At 31.3% G+C, this 13,481-nt stretch overlaps 1 protein-coding gene across 1 annotated transcript in view; it reads right to left on the reverse strand.

Annotated features, from left to right (window-relative positions):
* The window catches only part of LOC124369707 (alkaline phosphatase-like), a 109,618-nt gene that overhangs the window by 61,501 nt on the left and 34,636 nt on the right, over positions 1-13,481 (reverse strand). The window contains exon 2 of the mRNA XM_046827762.1: positions 4,162-4,271. Within this exon, the coding sequence (XP_046683718.1) occupies positions 4,162-4,271 (110 nt within the window). The remainder of the gene's footprint in view (positions 1-4,161; positions 4,272-13,481) is intronic.

Genomic DNA, 13,481 nt, shown 5'->3' on the forward strand with positions numbered 1-13,481 from the left:
GAAAATCCTGTTTCATTCAAAATCTTTCCATCTTCAAAAACATACTTAAGCAAAGAAAAACATTTAATAACACTATTTATCGATTTAAAAATTACCCTGCACTAAATATAATAAGGGGTATGGAGGAAAGTTCAAATATTATAAGTAGGAAACCTATCGAGTAATCCTCCAAAATAAATGTCTTGATGAGATAAACCACAAACAGAAAAATCCGAACTTCTGATTATTTTTCCAAAATGGGTATCGTTTTAACAAAAGTAAAACCATAAGTTCAATCATGTTATGTTTAGTGGAGTCAACATGAACTTAAACTTTTACCACTCTTTTTCTTTTATAAAGATCTTAACATTGTTTGCTACCACTATTGTTGAGCCAAACAAAAAACCTCAAAAACCGCAATTTTTGTAGACGACCAAAACCGTATTGTATTATTACAGTCACACTTTAATTTCTATTCACGCTGTATTGGATGTAGTCAACCTAGAAACTATTTTTCACTGATCTGTTTTTTAGTGAGACTTTTAAAATTTGGTGTCATACGATGTAAAGAAACAATAAAAAAACATCTGGCTCAAAATTCTTAGACAGCCTAAGATCTATTTACTAAAGGCTGTAACAAATTTTAGTTCAAGTTGTTCTTGATTTCTTCTCAAAATGCTTTGAGGAAAGATACTTTTCTTACATATTTCTACTTTCTCATATCTTAGTCTGAGCATAAAATACATTTCATCTACGTGGAAACGATGTATTAGTTGACGTTGTTTATTTTTCCTTCTCAAAACTGTATAAAGTGAGAATAACCAACATTCATTGTACATAATTAGAGATTTAGTCTAAAGTACGATTAAGTTCCTGTATTCTCGTTCTGTATTGTTCGTTATTTGGGGTTGTTCTGTATTCCACCTAAAATACTTGTACAGATACATAACAAAAGTACTTTATACACATTCTTTGACCTGAATACTTACTGAAAGATCCATTTCTTGGCTATCCGTAAATAATTTACTTATGTTGATATTTATTTCTCCTAAAATGTTGTTTGAGGAAAAAAAAGACAGAGATGTTTTATACTCTTAGCAATAAGCTGAGTACATAATTCATTTTATACGTTGTAAAGGCGTTAATTGAGGTTTTATCGTGGTCCTCAAAATGCTTGGAAAGGAAAAATTATTCAGTAATGTGTTTCCACAATTTTGTTTATTTTGTGAGCATTTAGACTGAGCCTAATTTACATTTTATGCACGTCCATAGCATACATTTGACGAGGCCTTTATATTTCTACACAAAATGCTATTATAGGGACAATGTTTATTTCCTATTGCTTGGGATGTATATTATGTAAATCTCAAACAAAATTACTTTCAGGTTAGCCTGCATTCCTTTTAAAATTCTTTTAGAGATAATATACATAAGATATTTTACATATTTCTAGGACGTTTGTTTACGTTATTCTGTATATTTTCTCAGAATGTAATAACGGAGGTAAATTACACAAAATTGCTTTCACACCAATAGGGTTGCAGACTATATTGGACATTTTACGAGTACCACCGTTACAAACACTAGTTAAGATTGTCTTAAATTCATTCTAAAATGATTGTGTGAGGAAAAAGCCTAAACTTTTTCACGACGTGCTGGCTTAATTTCACGTAAATCCTTAAAGTTTCTTTAAATATCCTTAAAGATCTTTATTTCTTTCTCATAAAGATGGCCGATACATACATTATGATGCTATGTGTTTATAAAACTCATAGTAATTTACCCAGCCAATAAGCTGGCGTTGCTTGCTATCACACATATATTTCAAGATATAAACAAAATTATAGGTTCAACATATGATCTAATTTTATATATAATATTTTAAAGTTAGATTACAATTTTGCAATATAATATTATACTAATCATCTTCCAACGAAGATAATCTGGACAATGTATTAATATTACGGAACGTTCATATTATGGTCCTGTTCAGAGTTTTTGACAGAATCAGATTTCTGACAGTGAAACAAAAAAGGGGTTAGTTCATTACACAGGTTCGTGGACAGTTTATTAAACAGCATGATATTTCTTAATCCGCCAAACAATGCTCTACATGACAACAGAGGATTATGTAGGATGATTGGACTGACAGCAGCCTGTTCACCACTGAAATGTCTCTATTGTTAACCATGACTTGTGTGGTTAAAAACGTTATCTTCTTTTAAAGGGTGGCCAAGTTCCATGAATGTAGGCCTCGATGGTTAAACCCCTTAAATGTTCAGTTTGAACCCTAACTGCTTACAATATTATATGTAGGTATATAACAGCTTAAAAAAAATTAACTCAAAGTTTCCTTAGAAAATTTTATATAATTTTTAAAAATTCCATAGATGGTAAAACGTCATGGAGCAGATCATGGCAGTCACAAAACAAGTGTTCTGCAGTACGTCTTGCTCATGACTTAACCTGCAGAGTGGACTGTTTCTAGTGATACTTACTCTGTGAAGGCCATTCCTCATATATACATGCTTTGTGATTATATCCACTATAATATAAGACAAAGACTAGTTATTCTGAGAAAACCAGATACTATCCTATTGGTAGGAAGAAAATTCAAGCTTTCTCATCTATCCTTAAGCACAACAATGTTTTTCTCTTCTTGGGTGTTCAGAATTCCTCACATTTTGAATTGGATATTAAGTAGTGTAGATCTATTGTGACCTGTATTATGTTGTTCAGTTTTCATAATTAGTGTTTAGTTTAATTAAGTGTACGTTTTAAAGTTAGTATGGATGCAATAGACACACAACATGGTTTATGTTGTTCCCGACTTATGCGTGTCGCAACGCTCTGGTATTTTTTGATTACCTTAACCTAGATTGTAGTTTTGTATTAGGTTAGTCATTCAAATGAGGAAGAGATCAGATTGAAGATATCAAAACAAATTATTGTTTCCTTTATAATCCTTCCATCTTCAGAAACAAAATCCAAACAATGGAATGGATGTAAAGGCTACACAATTGCGGACTCCACCGAATTGTTGACGTTCTGTCACTTTTTCACTGAGCATAATCTATAACTGAACAAATAGTAACTCTGTTGATCCTACCTCTCTCGGACACTCTCTAATAAAATATCTTATACAAATCCTGGAAATATTTTTATTAGAAATACAGGGGTTCGACGCTTTAAAATTTGCGTGGAAGTTATTGTATTGCGCTGATACCGCAGTCAAAGATTCCCACAAGCAAACTAAACAGTTTGGAAAACTGCAGAAACTCATTGGGCTTATCACATAACTAACGGACTCGACGCCAGCAATTTCCACCATATTGGTCTTTGACCCATTATTGTAAATTATTAAAGTGGAGGGGAGTTGATAAAGAAGAGTTTTAGGATTGATATCAGATCAGAGGCCATATATCTCTGGGTTGTTGTGCTAAGTAACAGCGTCAACTGTTGAGCCAAAAAAGGGCTAGTGTCCTTCCTGGGATAATACAGAGCATTCCAAGGCAGCGACTGAAGAACTTTGTAAAGTTCCAGTGACAGCAGACATTAACCAAGTTAGTTACCCACTTCGGCGTATTATTTAAGGTAACTCGCTTAGCTCAAGTAACAACCACACAACTATTCTTGTGTTCATACGATAGTACTATACGGATTTGGTCCAAGAAATATTTTTCATACCATTACACCATCGCCATCATATAACCTGCAGACATATGAATACGATACATGTGAAGTTCGTACAGACAACACAACTGTAATAAGAAACAATTCCTATTCAAGCATCATATCGAAACACAATATCGAAAGACTTCTCAAATAACATTGAGTTAATATTGCCTACCCAATCTCCGGAAGTGTTCACTGTTTGTCCTGGTGTATCCAAGCCATCGTCAATTTACATTTTCTGTAGATATCTGTCGCATTCTTCATAAACTGGCAAATTTTGAAAATTAATTAAATAAAATAAATTAAAAACCTCACCCTTTCTTACATGTATCGGATGAATTTAACGTTCCTAATACGAACCCAATATTGAGTTTTGTTTTGTTATTTAAAAGTATAAGGGATTCTGAACAGAGTGGAGTTTCCAGTGGTTTTCAATAAATTTAACGTTTTTTCACCAGCATAATTTTCAAAATAAATTTAGGATATTCACTAGATTTCACGACATACCTTTGCTAACGCGACTGCAGAGAACTTCTCCCATGCCAGGTGGCTGCTCTCCCCCGGTTGTCCCTGCCGCTGCCCCTTGAAGATCCTCGCTGCCGTGATTGACGGCGGATCTGCAGTGACAAGCGCCGCTTAAGCGCAGCATTACCTTCCTCGAACCAGAAGTCTCGGTCTGATTCGACAAGCGTTTTTGTTAATTTACAACTTAGCGATATTTCTTTGTTCAACCGTACAACTGTTCCATTTATAACTCATCATTACAAAGTAACTGGTACATTGCTTGATAAAAATCCTTCTTTACAGACTGTGAGCTAGTGAATGATCAATACTAACTATCAACATTTACAAATAACTTAAACTATACACTTGAGCTACTCGTTGTTATAATAGTATATGTATATATGTTATGTAAGAGTAAACACGAATTTCACATTTTTAGTCTTGTATCACATCACTGTTTACAAATTTATTACTGATGATATAATAATGTATATATAATTGATGAAGATTAATTGACCTTAATATTTAGTTTTGCATTTTTAAACCTCCCAATGCTCTCAATATATTGGCTCCAGTTATCGTGTAAATAGTACAGGCGAACAAGAAAATCGGAAAATTTGTTAAAAGTCAATTCTTATATTTGAATGGTAAAAATGTACTGTGAATATATATATATATACTGTTTGGTTAATTTAACTCTATGTTAAATTTAAGTAGATTGACCAAGGATATTTTGCCACTACTTATGCAAACATGGTAACATTTCAAACATGTTAAGATTTAAACATAGTTTGATCAGTAATTATATCAACATACATTTTCGGTACTTCTTTTACGACTTTTTAAATACACGGATTTGTCTTTATTTTTAGACAAAAACTATTAATACCTGCAGAGAGAGAACTTAGAATTTGTGAACAAGGTTTTACGATTCCGCTGGTCAAGTATGCAAGTGTTCCATCTACACTTTCCTACAGCTTTTGAACAATCCCTGAAACCTACAAACCCAATGATTTGAATCATATGGTTTACATTATAAGAGGTCTTTTAAAATAATTGAATTATAATGGAAGAAAATAGTAAAAGTTGAATGATGCTGAATAAATCTTTGATATATAGTTTTTAGAGTTGATTGATTTAAATTTCTTTTGTAATTTCTCTTTTGTATATGGCATGCGTCATTTACATATAGCTACAAGAAAACGAGTAATATTAAAGTACAATATACATACAATGTACAACATTGTAGATATTGATTGCCAACATGAGATACTCAACTAATCACTTTGTGCCACCTTATTTAACCACAGTTAGGGGGGTTTGAAATAAGACACGTATACAATCCGAGAACATTTAATACGTATAAAACATTATAATTCTGAACAGTTAAATATATACCTAAATATATATATATATATATATATATATATATATATATATATATATATATATATATAAGTCACCGATGATTAATTGCTTCCGAGGAGGAACTTGTTTTGGAAATAAACTTTCCGTATCGGAGAAGATGGAATCTAAGTTGAAGTTGGGAATTGCAGAGTTTATAGCAATGAGAATACATTCGCCATCAGTCTTTTTATTTTTTACAGTATATCTATCGCATCTTTGAAATGATTGTTTATAGAAACCAAGTTTACTATCATAAATGTCGGTTAGTAACTAATGTACATTTAATTAACAAGTTTATTTATAAAGTGTTCATTGTTGCACCAATTATTATAAAATAATAACAATAACAAGATCCCAGTAAACATTTACTTTTTTATTTAGCACAAGTAACTTGTGCATATGTAATTTTAGTGTAATTCAATGAATGTAAATTGGAATGGAATAATAACATGTAAACAAAATAATGAACTCGAAAAATAAAAATCATTGATTCCTGAAGTTTAACAAATTCTACACCCAATTCACTTTAGAAAAATCTCACTCACAGCTTCAATTTAACAATTTTACTAAAATATTTCTGAAATATAATGGTAATACCACATTGTATTGAGTTTATACAAAAAACATTACTGTATCAGAAGACAAAAACGCTAAAAAGAATAAACTACAACAGTAAGCTCTTCATGGAATGTTTTGAAATGATTATTTGAAATAAATGGCGTTCAGTAAAACATGGAAGAGAACGCATTCCATTTTACATTAGTTTTAAAATTAAAAAATTCCTTTCAAGTATTAAAGTTTATTTTGGTAAATCAAATGGAATTTTTTCTTTCGAGATTTTTACCTAATCACTCTTTATATATCTTATCAGGTAGTGACCTGACTTTCCGAAAGCATCTCTCCGTTACCAAGGTGTTCGCAAGAGCATTGCCTATTATTCCTATTAATAATATATTATTCTGTGCAAGTCACGTGTTCTAAAGCGCCTCTATCAAGTCTACTCAAGAGGTATGTCAAGTTCGATGGTTCACGTCCACGCTGTGTATTATAGCTGTCGTAAAGCGCCTCTATCAAGTCTACTCAAGAGTATGTAAAGTTCGATAGTTCACGTCCACGCTGTGTACCTTCTTCAGTTCATGCCAAGTCAATTAGAATATTTAATAATAAGATAAATTTTATTTATTTATTATTTATCATCAATATGTTACGGCAATACCCATATTAATTCATAGTAAATAGGATATGCCAGGTACATTTTATAAAGTACAGGTGCGTAATACAGTAGTGTTAAAACAAAGCTGATTCACTCACCAGCTGATGGCTAAAGTAAGAGTACCTGTTTCCTGCTAATCTTCCTGCATTTGTCTTTTGACAAACTTGTCTTATTTCGGCTCTCGTTTTGGGGGAAATAGTGTTTAGACTTTTATATAAGAATTATCTAACTGGAGCCTTAAATTGAAGTTTAAATAATTCATACACCAACCTAGACCTCACATAGCAAACAGGACATGAGTGTGACAGTGTTAAGGAAACAGCTGATCAGTCAGCGGACGGATGATGTAGCACAATGTGTTTACAACTAATCTTCTCACACGTCTCTTTTCTTATCTGTATTTATTAAAAATAATAGAAAGTCGGTAAAGTCCAGGTCATGTCATCATCGTACCTAAAGAAATAGGATAGCAATGGTTTGGATAATAAGCAAACATTTGAGAAACCCTATGGTTTTTGTCCTTGAACTTAAAATTCCTAATTTTTTACAGTAATGACATCTGAAAACAGGACAATTACAGCTTTTTATATTTTATTTTATTTTTGTAACGTATAACTATGGCAAATGTCTGAAGTCCTTGTATACTTTCAAATCTATCAAGAATAATGAGTTTTAAACAATAATTAGATTATATTATATTCAGATACAATAAGTACCAAATAAATAACTGAGTGGAACATGACTGCAAGAATCTGCGTCATATCTTAATAGCAAAAATCATTGATTCTACCCTTATCTTATAAGCAATGTTATCTTAATTGTTGCCAATATTATTTATTTAAAATTAGAAAAATTGGTATATACTGTACTTCAAAAGTACAAATTCTACTCATATTTTGTTGAAATAAAATTAGTTTACTTCCAATTTGTAAAACTGTAAAATAAATACTAGTGCATATTTATATTCCTTGTAGATCGCTCTCATTTTATATATACATACTCAGTCCTTCTCCGGAAGTAATTAAATTAAAAAGACTATAGTAACTTTATTTTACGAATAATAAAATAATTCTTATGTTTAACTTATTAATTAAGCTACTGGTTACTTTGTTAGTAGATCAAACTTTAAAATTGTCTGTTGGCCTCAATTTGATGACTTATATGAAGGCTCAAAACGAGATGTCTTTATGAGCTTGGAATTATTGACCTTATCTTTCCAATATATTCTCGAGGTATCCATGTACTGCAGGTTCTGATGTCATTTACTACGTATTGTCCACTGGTACATTAATATTGGTAGGGACAACTTTATGGGTTCAGCAACATCGAGCAACTGACTTTGAGAAACTTCCTTCCCAGGTTGGTGTCGCACTGGCTCCCTCAGAATATGAAACTGCAAAATTAAAATTATTTCAACGCTCTATTAAAATACTTCTTGGTGTCAAACACATTTATTCACTTGGGGAGTTTACGAGTGCACTGGAAGATCGATTCACTGGCTCTGTTGCTTTGTTTGCTAAGTGTGAAAGAAGTGAATATACGATATTTCTTTCCCGAGTTGGCAACTCGCTGCCCTTTGACATTTTAACTTCAAAATCAATTTTTGGACCAAGAGAAATCTCTGTTATAAACTTAAAGTCTCTATAACCTTTCTCTCAAGAGTTATGGCCCATATGAACAGGCCGACTCCGATTTTAAGAAGATCCTGTTTCATTCTTTATATCTTATATTTGTCTGAACCATCCAGACAAAAAGCAATAAACCCTCCGAGTTCTACCACAACACTTTTGTTTCCTTGCCTATTGCGTTTCAAAAATAACTCAATAATGATTAAATTGTTAACATTTTGAGTTAGGATCAATACATCTTGAGAAGCAGTCCTGTCAAATTAATTAATCTAAAAATAAATTAGGTTTTGATGAACAAAAAATACTTCAGCAGATGATTTAATCTGCAATAATTACAAATATAATAAACATTATGTTAACTCTCAAAATAATTTATTTTTCTATACAAAATTATTCAATAGTTCAACAGCTAGCCTGAATAAATATTTTAACTTCCCGTTTGTTTCCAGTGTTTTGGAGAAAACAAAATATAACACTTAAATCCAAGGATCGTAAGTAAAAGCTAATGCTGTGGTTTAATTTTTGGGGTGAAGCCGCAAAACATCGGTAGAAGTGTAAGTTTAACAAAACTCAACCTCGTAATAACATTTGCCACCATCTCACTGAAATAACAATGTTAGCTCCTTTTACCTCAGGTTGTGATTCCAATTTCATCATAGCTTAACATATTTGTTATTAATAGAGTGTAAAATTGTATTCTTATGAAAACATTGTTTCTATATTAATGATATAATCTATTATACCAACATTTGCTTTCAAATTGGCTCAAACTACACAATAATGATTATAATATGAGACCTTAAGTAAATGTCTAGACACAGTTTGCCCTCTAGCAAGCTGTATTCTACCCTTATGATCATTTAGTGACCCTAAATCTCATATTAATTATACTTCATTCAAATTAAACTACTTCATTAATTTATAACGGCTACTAAGCAGCTTAATAAATCTAATAACCAATTTAGTACATGTTATAATTTACACTTTTTTATGTGTATTTTTTACATGTTTAATTGATTTATTTACAAACCCTTGTATATATATATATATATATATATAATATATATATATATATATATATATATATATATATATGGGAATAATTATTTATCTTGTTTATTTGATTTGATAGTTATGGTCATGAAAAGTGGTGTTTTTCTGTGATGTTCGGTTTTGTAAAATTTACTTTTTATTCGGTTATCCCATTGAAGAATATACATTACATTTAAGTATATATGAGTGAATACTCAATCCAGTCATGATGTAATTTAAGGTAGCCGAATACTCTAATCAATTTTTAATTTTAAAATCAATATTTTCTTTATATATTTCTCAGATGTTCATGCTTTATTTCCTTGTGCTTTCTTTTATGTAAATATAATATAGCAAATTGTAAAAATATGTAAAGTTATGTGTTATTACATGTAAAATCTAGATTGATATATATATATATATATATATATATATATATATATATAATGTTTGTTTCGGTTATTTATCAAGTTTGTTATTACGTTTTTTATTAGTTTATAATTGATACAATGTATCTGAAATTTAAATTTAGAATACGAATTTCATCTCTACGTTTGTATTTTTAGTTAATAGTTTTGCATCTGTTTATGTATTTTTTTTCTTAGATTTTCCTCTCAAATAGCTTCGTCTAGACAGGGTAAAAAATAACTGGATTGTAAAAAAATTGTTAGTCTTGAATAAAAAAAGTTTGAATTTTAATTTCAATTATATAAGGAAAATACTGCGTCAAATCTAACATAACGCAAGTGACTTTGGATATCTGTACATTTAGACTGTATTTGACTAAGATTATATGTAACTTAATAACCTTTTATGCTGTGTTTAAACAATTGTACCGTGATCCCCATTCCCTTACAGTGATAGGACCGGCGCAGCTCAATATCGCCAGGTTTCCTCGAAAAATTTTATTTTCATGTAATGTAATGTTTTTAACATTTCTAACACTATAAGTACTTAAGGAGCACATCAATCGATTTGTTGCAGTTTTTTACATTTATACAACTATACAGGCCAAAAAAGTCATCTTAGTTATAAAGCTACACGGCCAGTGCTATAGATATCATCGAAACATTGTTAACACAATTAAATCCTTAGAATATTTTTCCCTCGCTAAGGCAGCATTTTCAACAAATATTTAACTGAAAAAAGCTGTAAAGGAAACAGGATTTCTCAGGACATTTATACCATCGTTCAGTGATACAAGAATTAAGACATTCTGAATTTCGAGATCTGCAGTCTCACAAACTACAACTACAATTAAAATGTACAGTTAACTACATAAATACAGTTAAAATGTACAGTTAACTACATAACCACAGTTAAAATGTACAGTTAACTACATAACTACAGTTAAAATGTAAAGGTAACTACATAACTACAGTTAAAATGTAAAGTTAACTACATAACTGCAGTTAAAATGTACAGTTAACTACATAAATACAGTTAAAATGTACAGTTAACTACATAAATACAGTTAAAATGTACAGTTAACTACATAACTACAGTTAAAACGAACAGTTAACTACATAACTGCAGTTAAAATGTACAGTTAACTACATAACTATAGTTAAAATGAATAATCATACCAAGGTGACGTGATGCGTATAAGTCACGAATCAGAACAAATAAGTTTCGTGTCAATTCCATGCACACTAACTTTAAAAATGTATTTAATAAAAACAAAACACTTTTATTATTACTGAAAGCTATAGAATACAGAATACAGTGTATCTGCACTGACATACCCAACCACTGATAACTGGGTGAACTATGCGTGTCACATCGCGCTGGTATAATTGTCTGTTGTTAATTTTGTTTGTTTCTTTTATCTTTTTGTGAGATGGAAATATCTTGTACTTCCAAAATTCTAATTTTGAATTAACTAATTTCAAAAAAATAAAAAATTTTTGGAACACTACTTTAATGACCTTAACAATTTTGTTATTTAACAAACTATTTTCAAGGTCTTGGCTCGTACTTCGTTACTTAGCACCTAACAAGAGGAAGGAAGAAGAATATTATCCACTACTTTATACGGCGTAGTGAGATTATTATTACTTTCAGTTACATAATTTCCTGCATACGAGTATATGTGATAATTATGCTAATCTGGTTAATAAAATGGATAACTGAGACATAACGTAGCTATGGTGAGAAGGGTTTATTTAATGCAAATGTTGAGTTTAGCTCTATTTAAACACTTAATTTGAAGTATAACAGTGAATAATCCTTTCCCACTGTAGTTACATTATGTGTTGAAAACTCGGTTGCTTCCCCGTGACGGATGGTGTCTAAAACATCGTAATGCACTCAAATGTTAACTTTAAGAGACGATGACAATACCTCGTCATCTAGAGTACACTGTATAGCTGCAGGTAAACCAGCCTTACTTTCATTGTGGTCTAGATGTCTTTCATGTCGAACCTATGCAAACAGTTCCTTTGGCCCAATTGTTTTGGATTTCTTTTGGATAAAGTGGACTCCAGAGTCAAGGACAATGCCAGATTTCAGACGCTGCACTAATCACAGGCTGAAATGGACCTAAACTCAACATTTGCATATAATTTAGATGACGAATGTCTTTAGATATCAATACAGTTTGCAGTGTTGTTTAGTTATCAATTGTAAAGTATTGTTGTGACTATTTTAAATAATCATTCAGTGTATTAAATTCCAAGCTAATTTTTAGTTTTGTTATAAGACAATAATGGCTACTTTTATGTGGAGATGTCAAGGAGTCAGATATTGCTATACTGCAGTACTCAGGTACACTTTAATATCTATTATTTTGTACTACCTTATCCCGTATGTGATCGAACCTCAATATGTTGAGGTGTGTTGTTAGACGGGGTTAGTGTTATGTTCGTGAATGTGCTGCAAGAATTGTACAGGCATTGTGAATAACTTATATCTGTAAGTATAAACTCAGAACATTGTACTTTTAAACCACGCCGCTTTCCTGTGTCTGACTCACAAAAGGTACTTTAAGTTAGAGCTGATGACGTTTCTGTGTAAACAAACTTGTTCACGCCTCAAATAGTGCAGTAGCATTGTAATTACCGCTGAGAATTTTATCATTAATAATATGAGATTAGTATTTTTATATCACCTCCATTAATGACAAACTGAACGATAATTTATATTTTACTGTAATATGTGCAACTGCAGTGTAGCTGGCGCGCCATAGCGTTCAACGAAAGCCTAATTATAAATTTGATCACTATGCTTTTATATACTATCTCACTTGTTACCAAACATCCATAACTTTCCAAATACACTCTCATACTTTCTTCGCTGTAAGAAGAACTGTAAGTTTGAAGTCCACAATTTGCCTTATAAGCCCCTACTGATAAGGTCAAAATAAGGATCAACTGAGCTATATAACTTGTTATTATTTTGTATTTGAAATTGAGCTAATCTTCACTTCTTGAAGTAACCTATAACGAGAAACTGACAAAAAATATATTATTAATCTGCCCTCTCAGCCAATGACTGGTTGATTGTTTATTTTTTTCCGAAGCAAATGAAATACTCTTAAAAGAGGATTGTTTAGTGGCAGTATATCAAACAATACATAAAATTGCCTTGTGGTAGGTACACTTCTCACACAACAGAAAATAAAACCTGGTTTAGTGAGTTATAGGTATAATTGACATAAAATTGTCCAACCATTGATTGGCGAATTAAAAAAAATATAAATTCGTGAAGAATTTTCGCAAAACTTACTTGAATAAAGGATATTTGAAAAACACACAGATTTTATTTGTAAATTTTATATTTTGTTTTTGTAGCTTGAAGCAATCCATTATATTCTAACGTATGACGCGTTTAGCACGATTATGGCATTGTCAAACGCGAAACAGTATATGCTTTCACATAAATAGTTAAAACGTAAAAAAATAATTAAAAGTTCGCCTAAGCTGTTCGTCAAGGTAAAACAAATTTTACACGTGGTAAAAGTCAACCGTACGGTCGACTTGAGCGTCGTCGTGCACGGTCTGGTTGCTTTGTTCGCGTACATGTGCCTGGTTTTACTTAAGTTG

The sequence above is a fragment of the Homalodisca vitripennis genome, chromosome X (assembly GCF_021130785.1).
Source record: "Homalodisca vitripennis isolate AUS2020 chromosome X, UT_GWSS_2.1, whole genome shotgun sequence".
NCBI lineage: Eukaryota > Metazoa > Arthropoda > Insecta > Hemiptera > Cicadellidae > Homalodisca > Homalodisca vitripennis.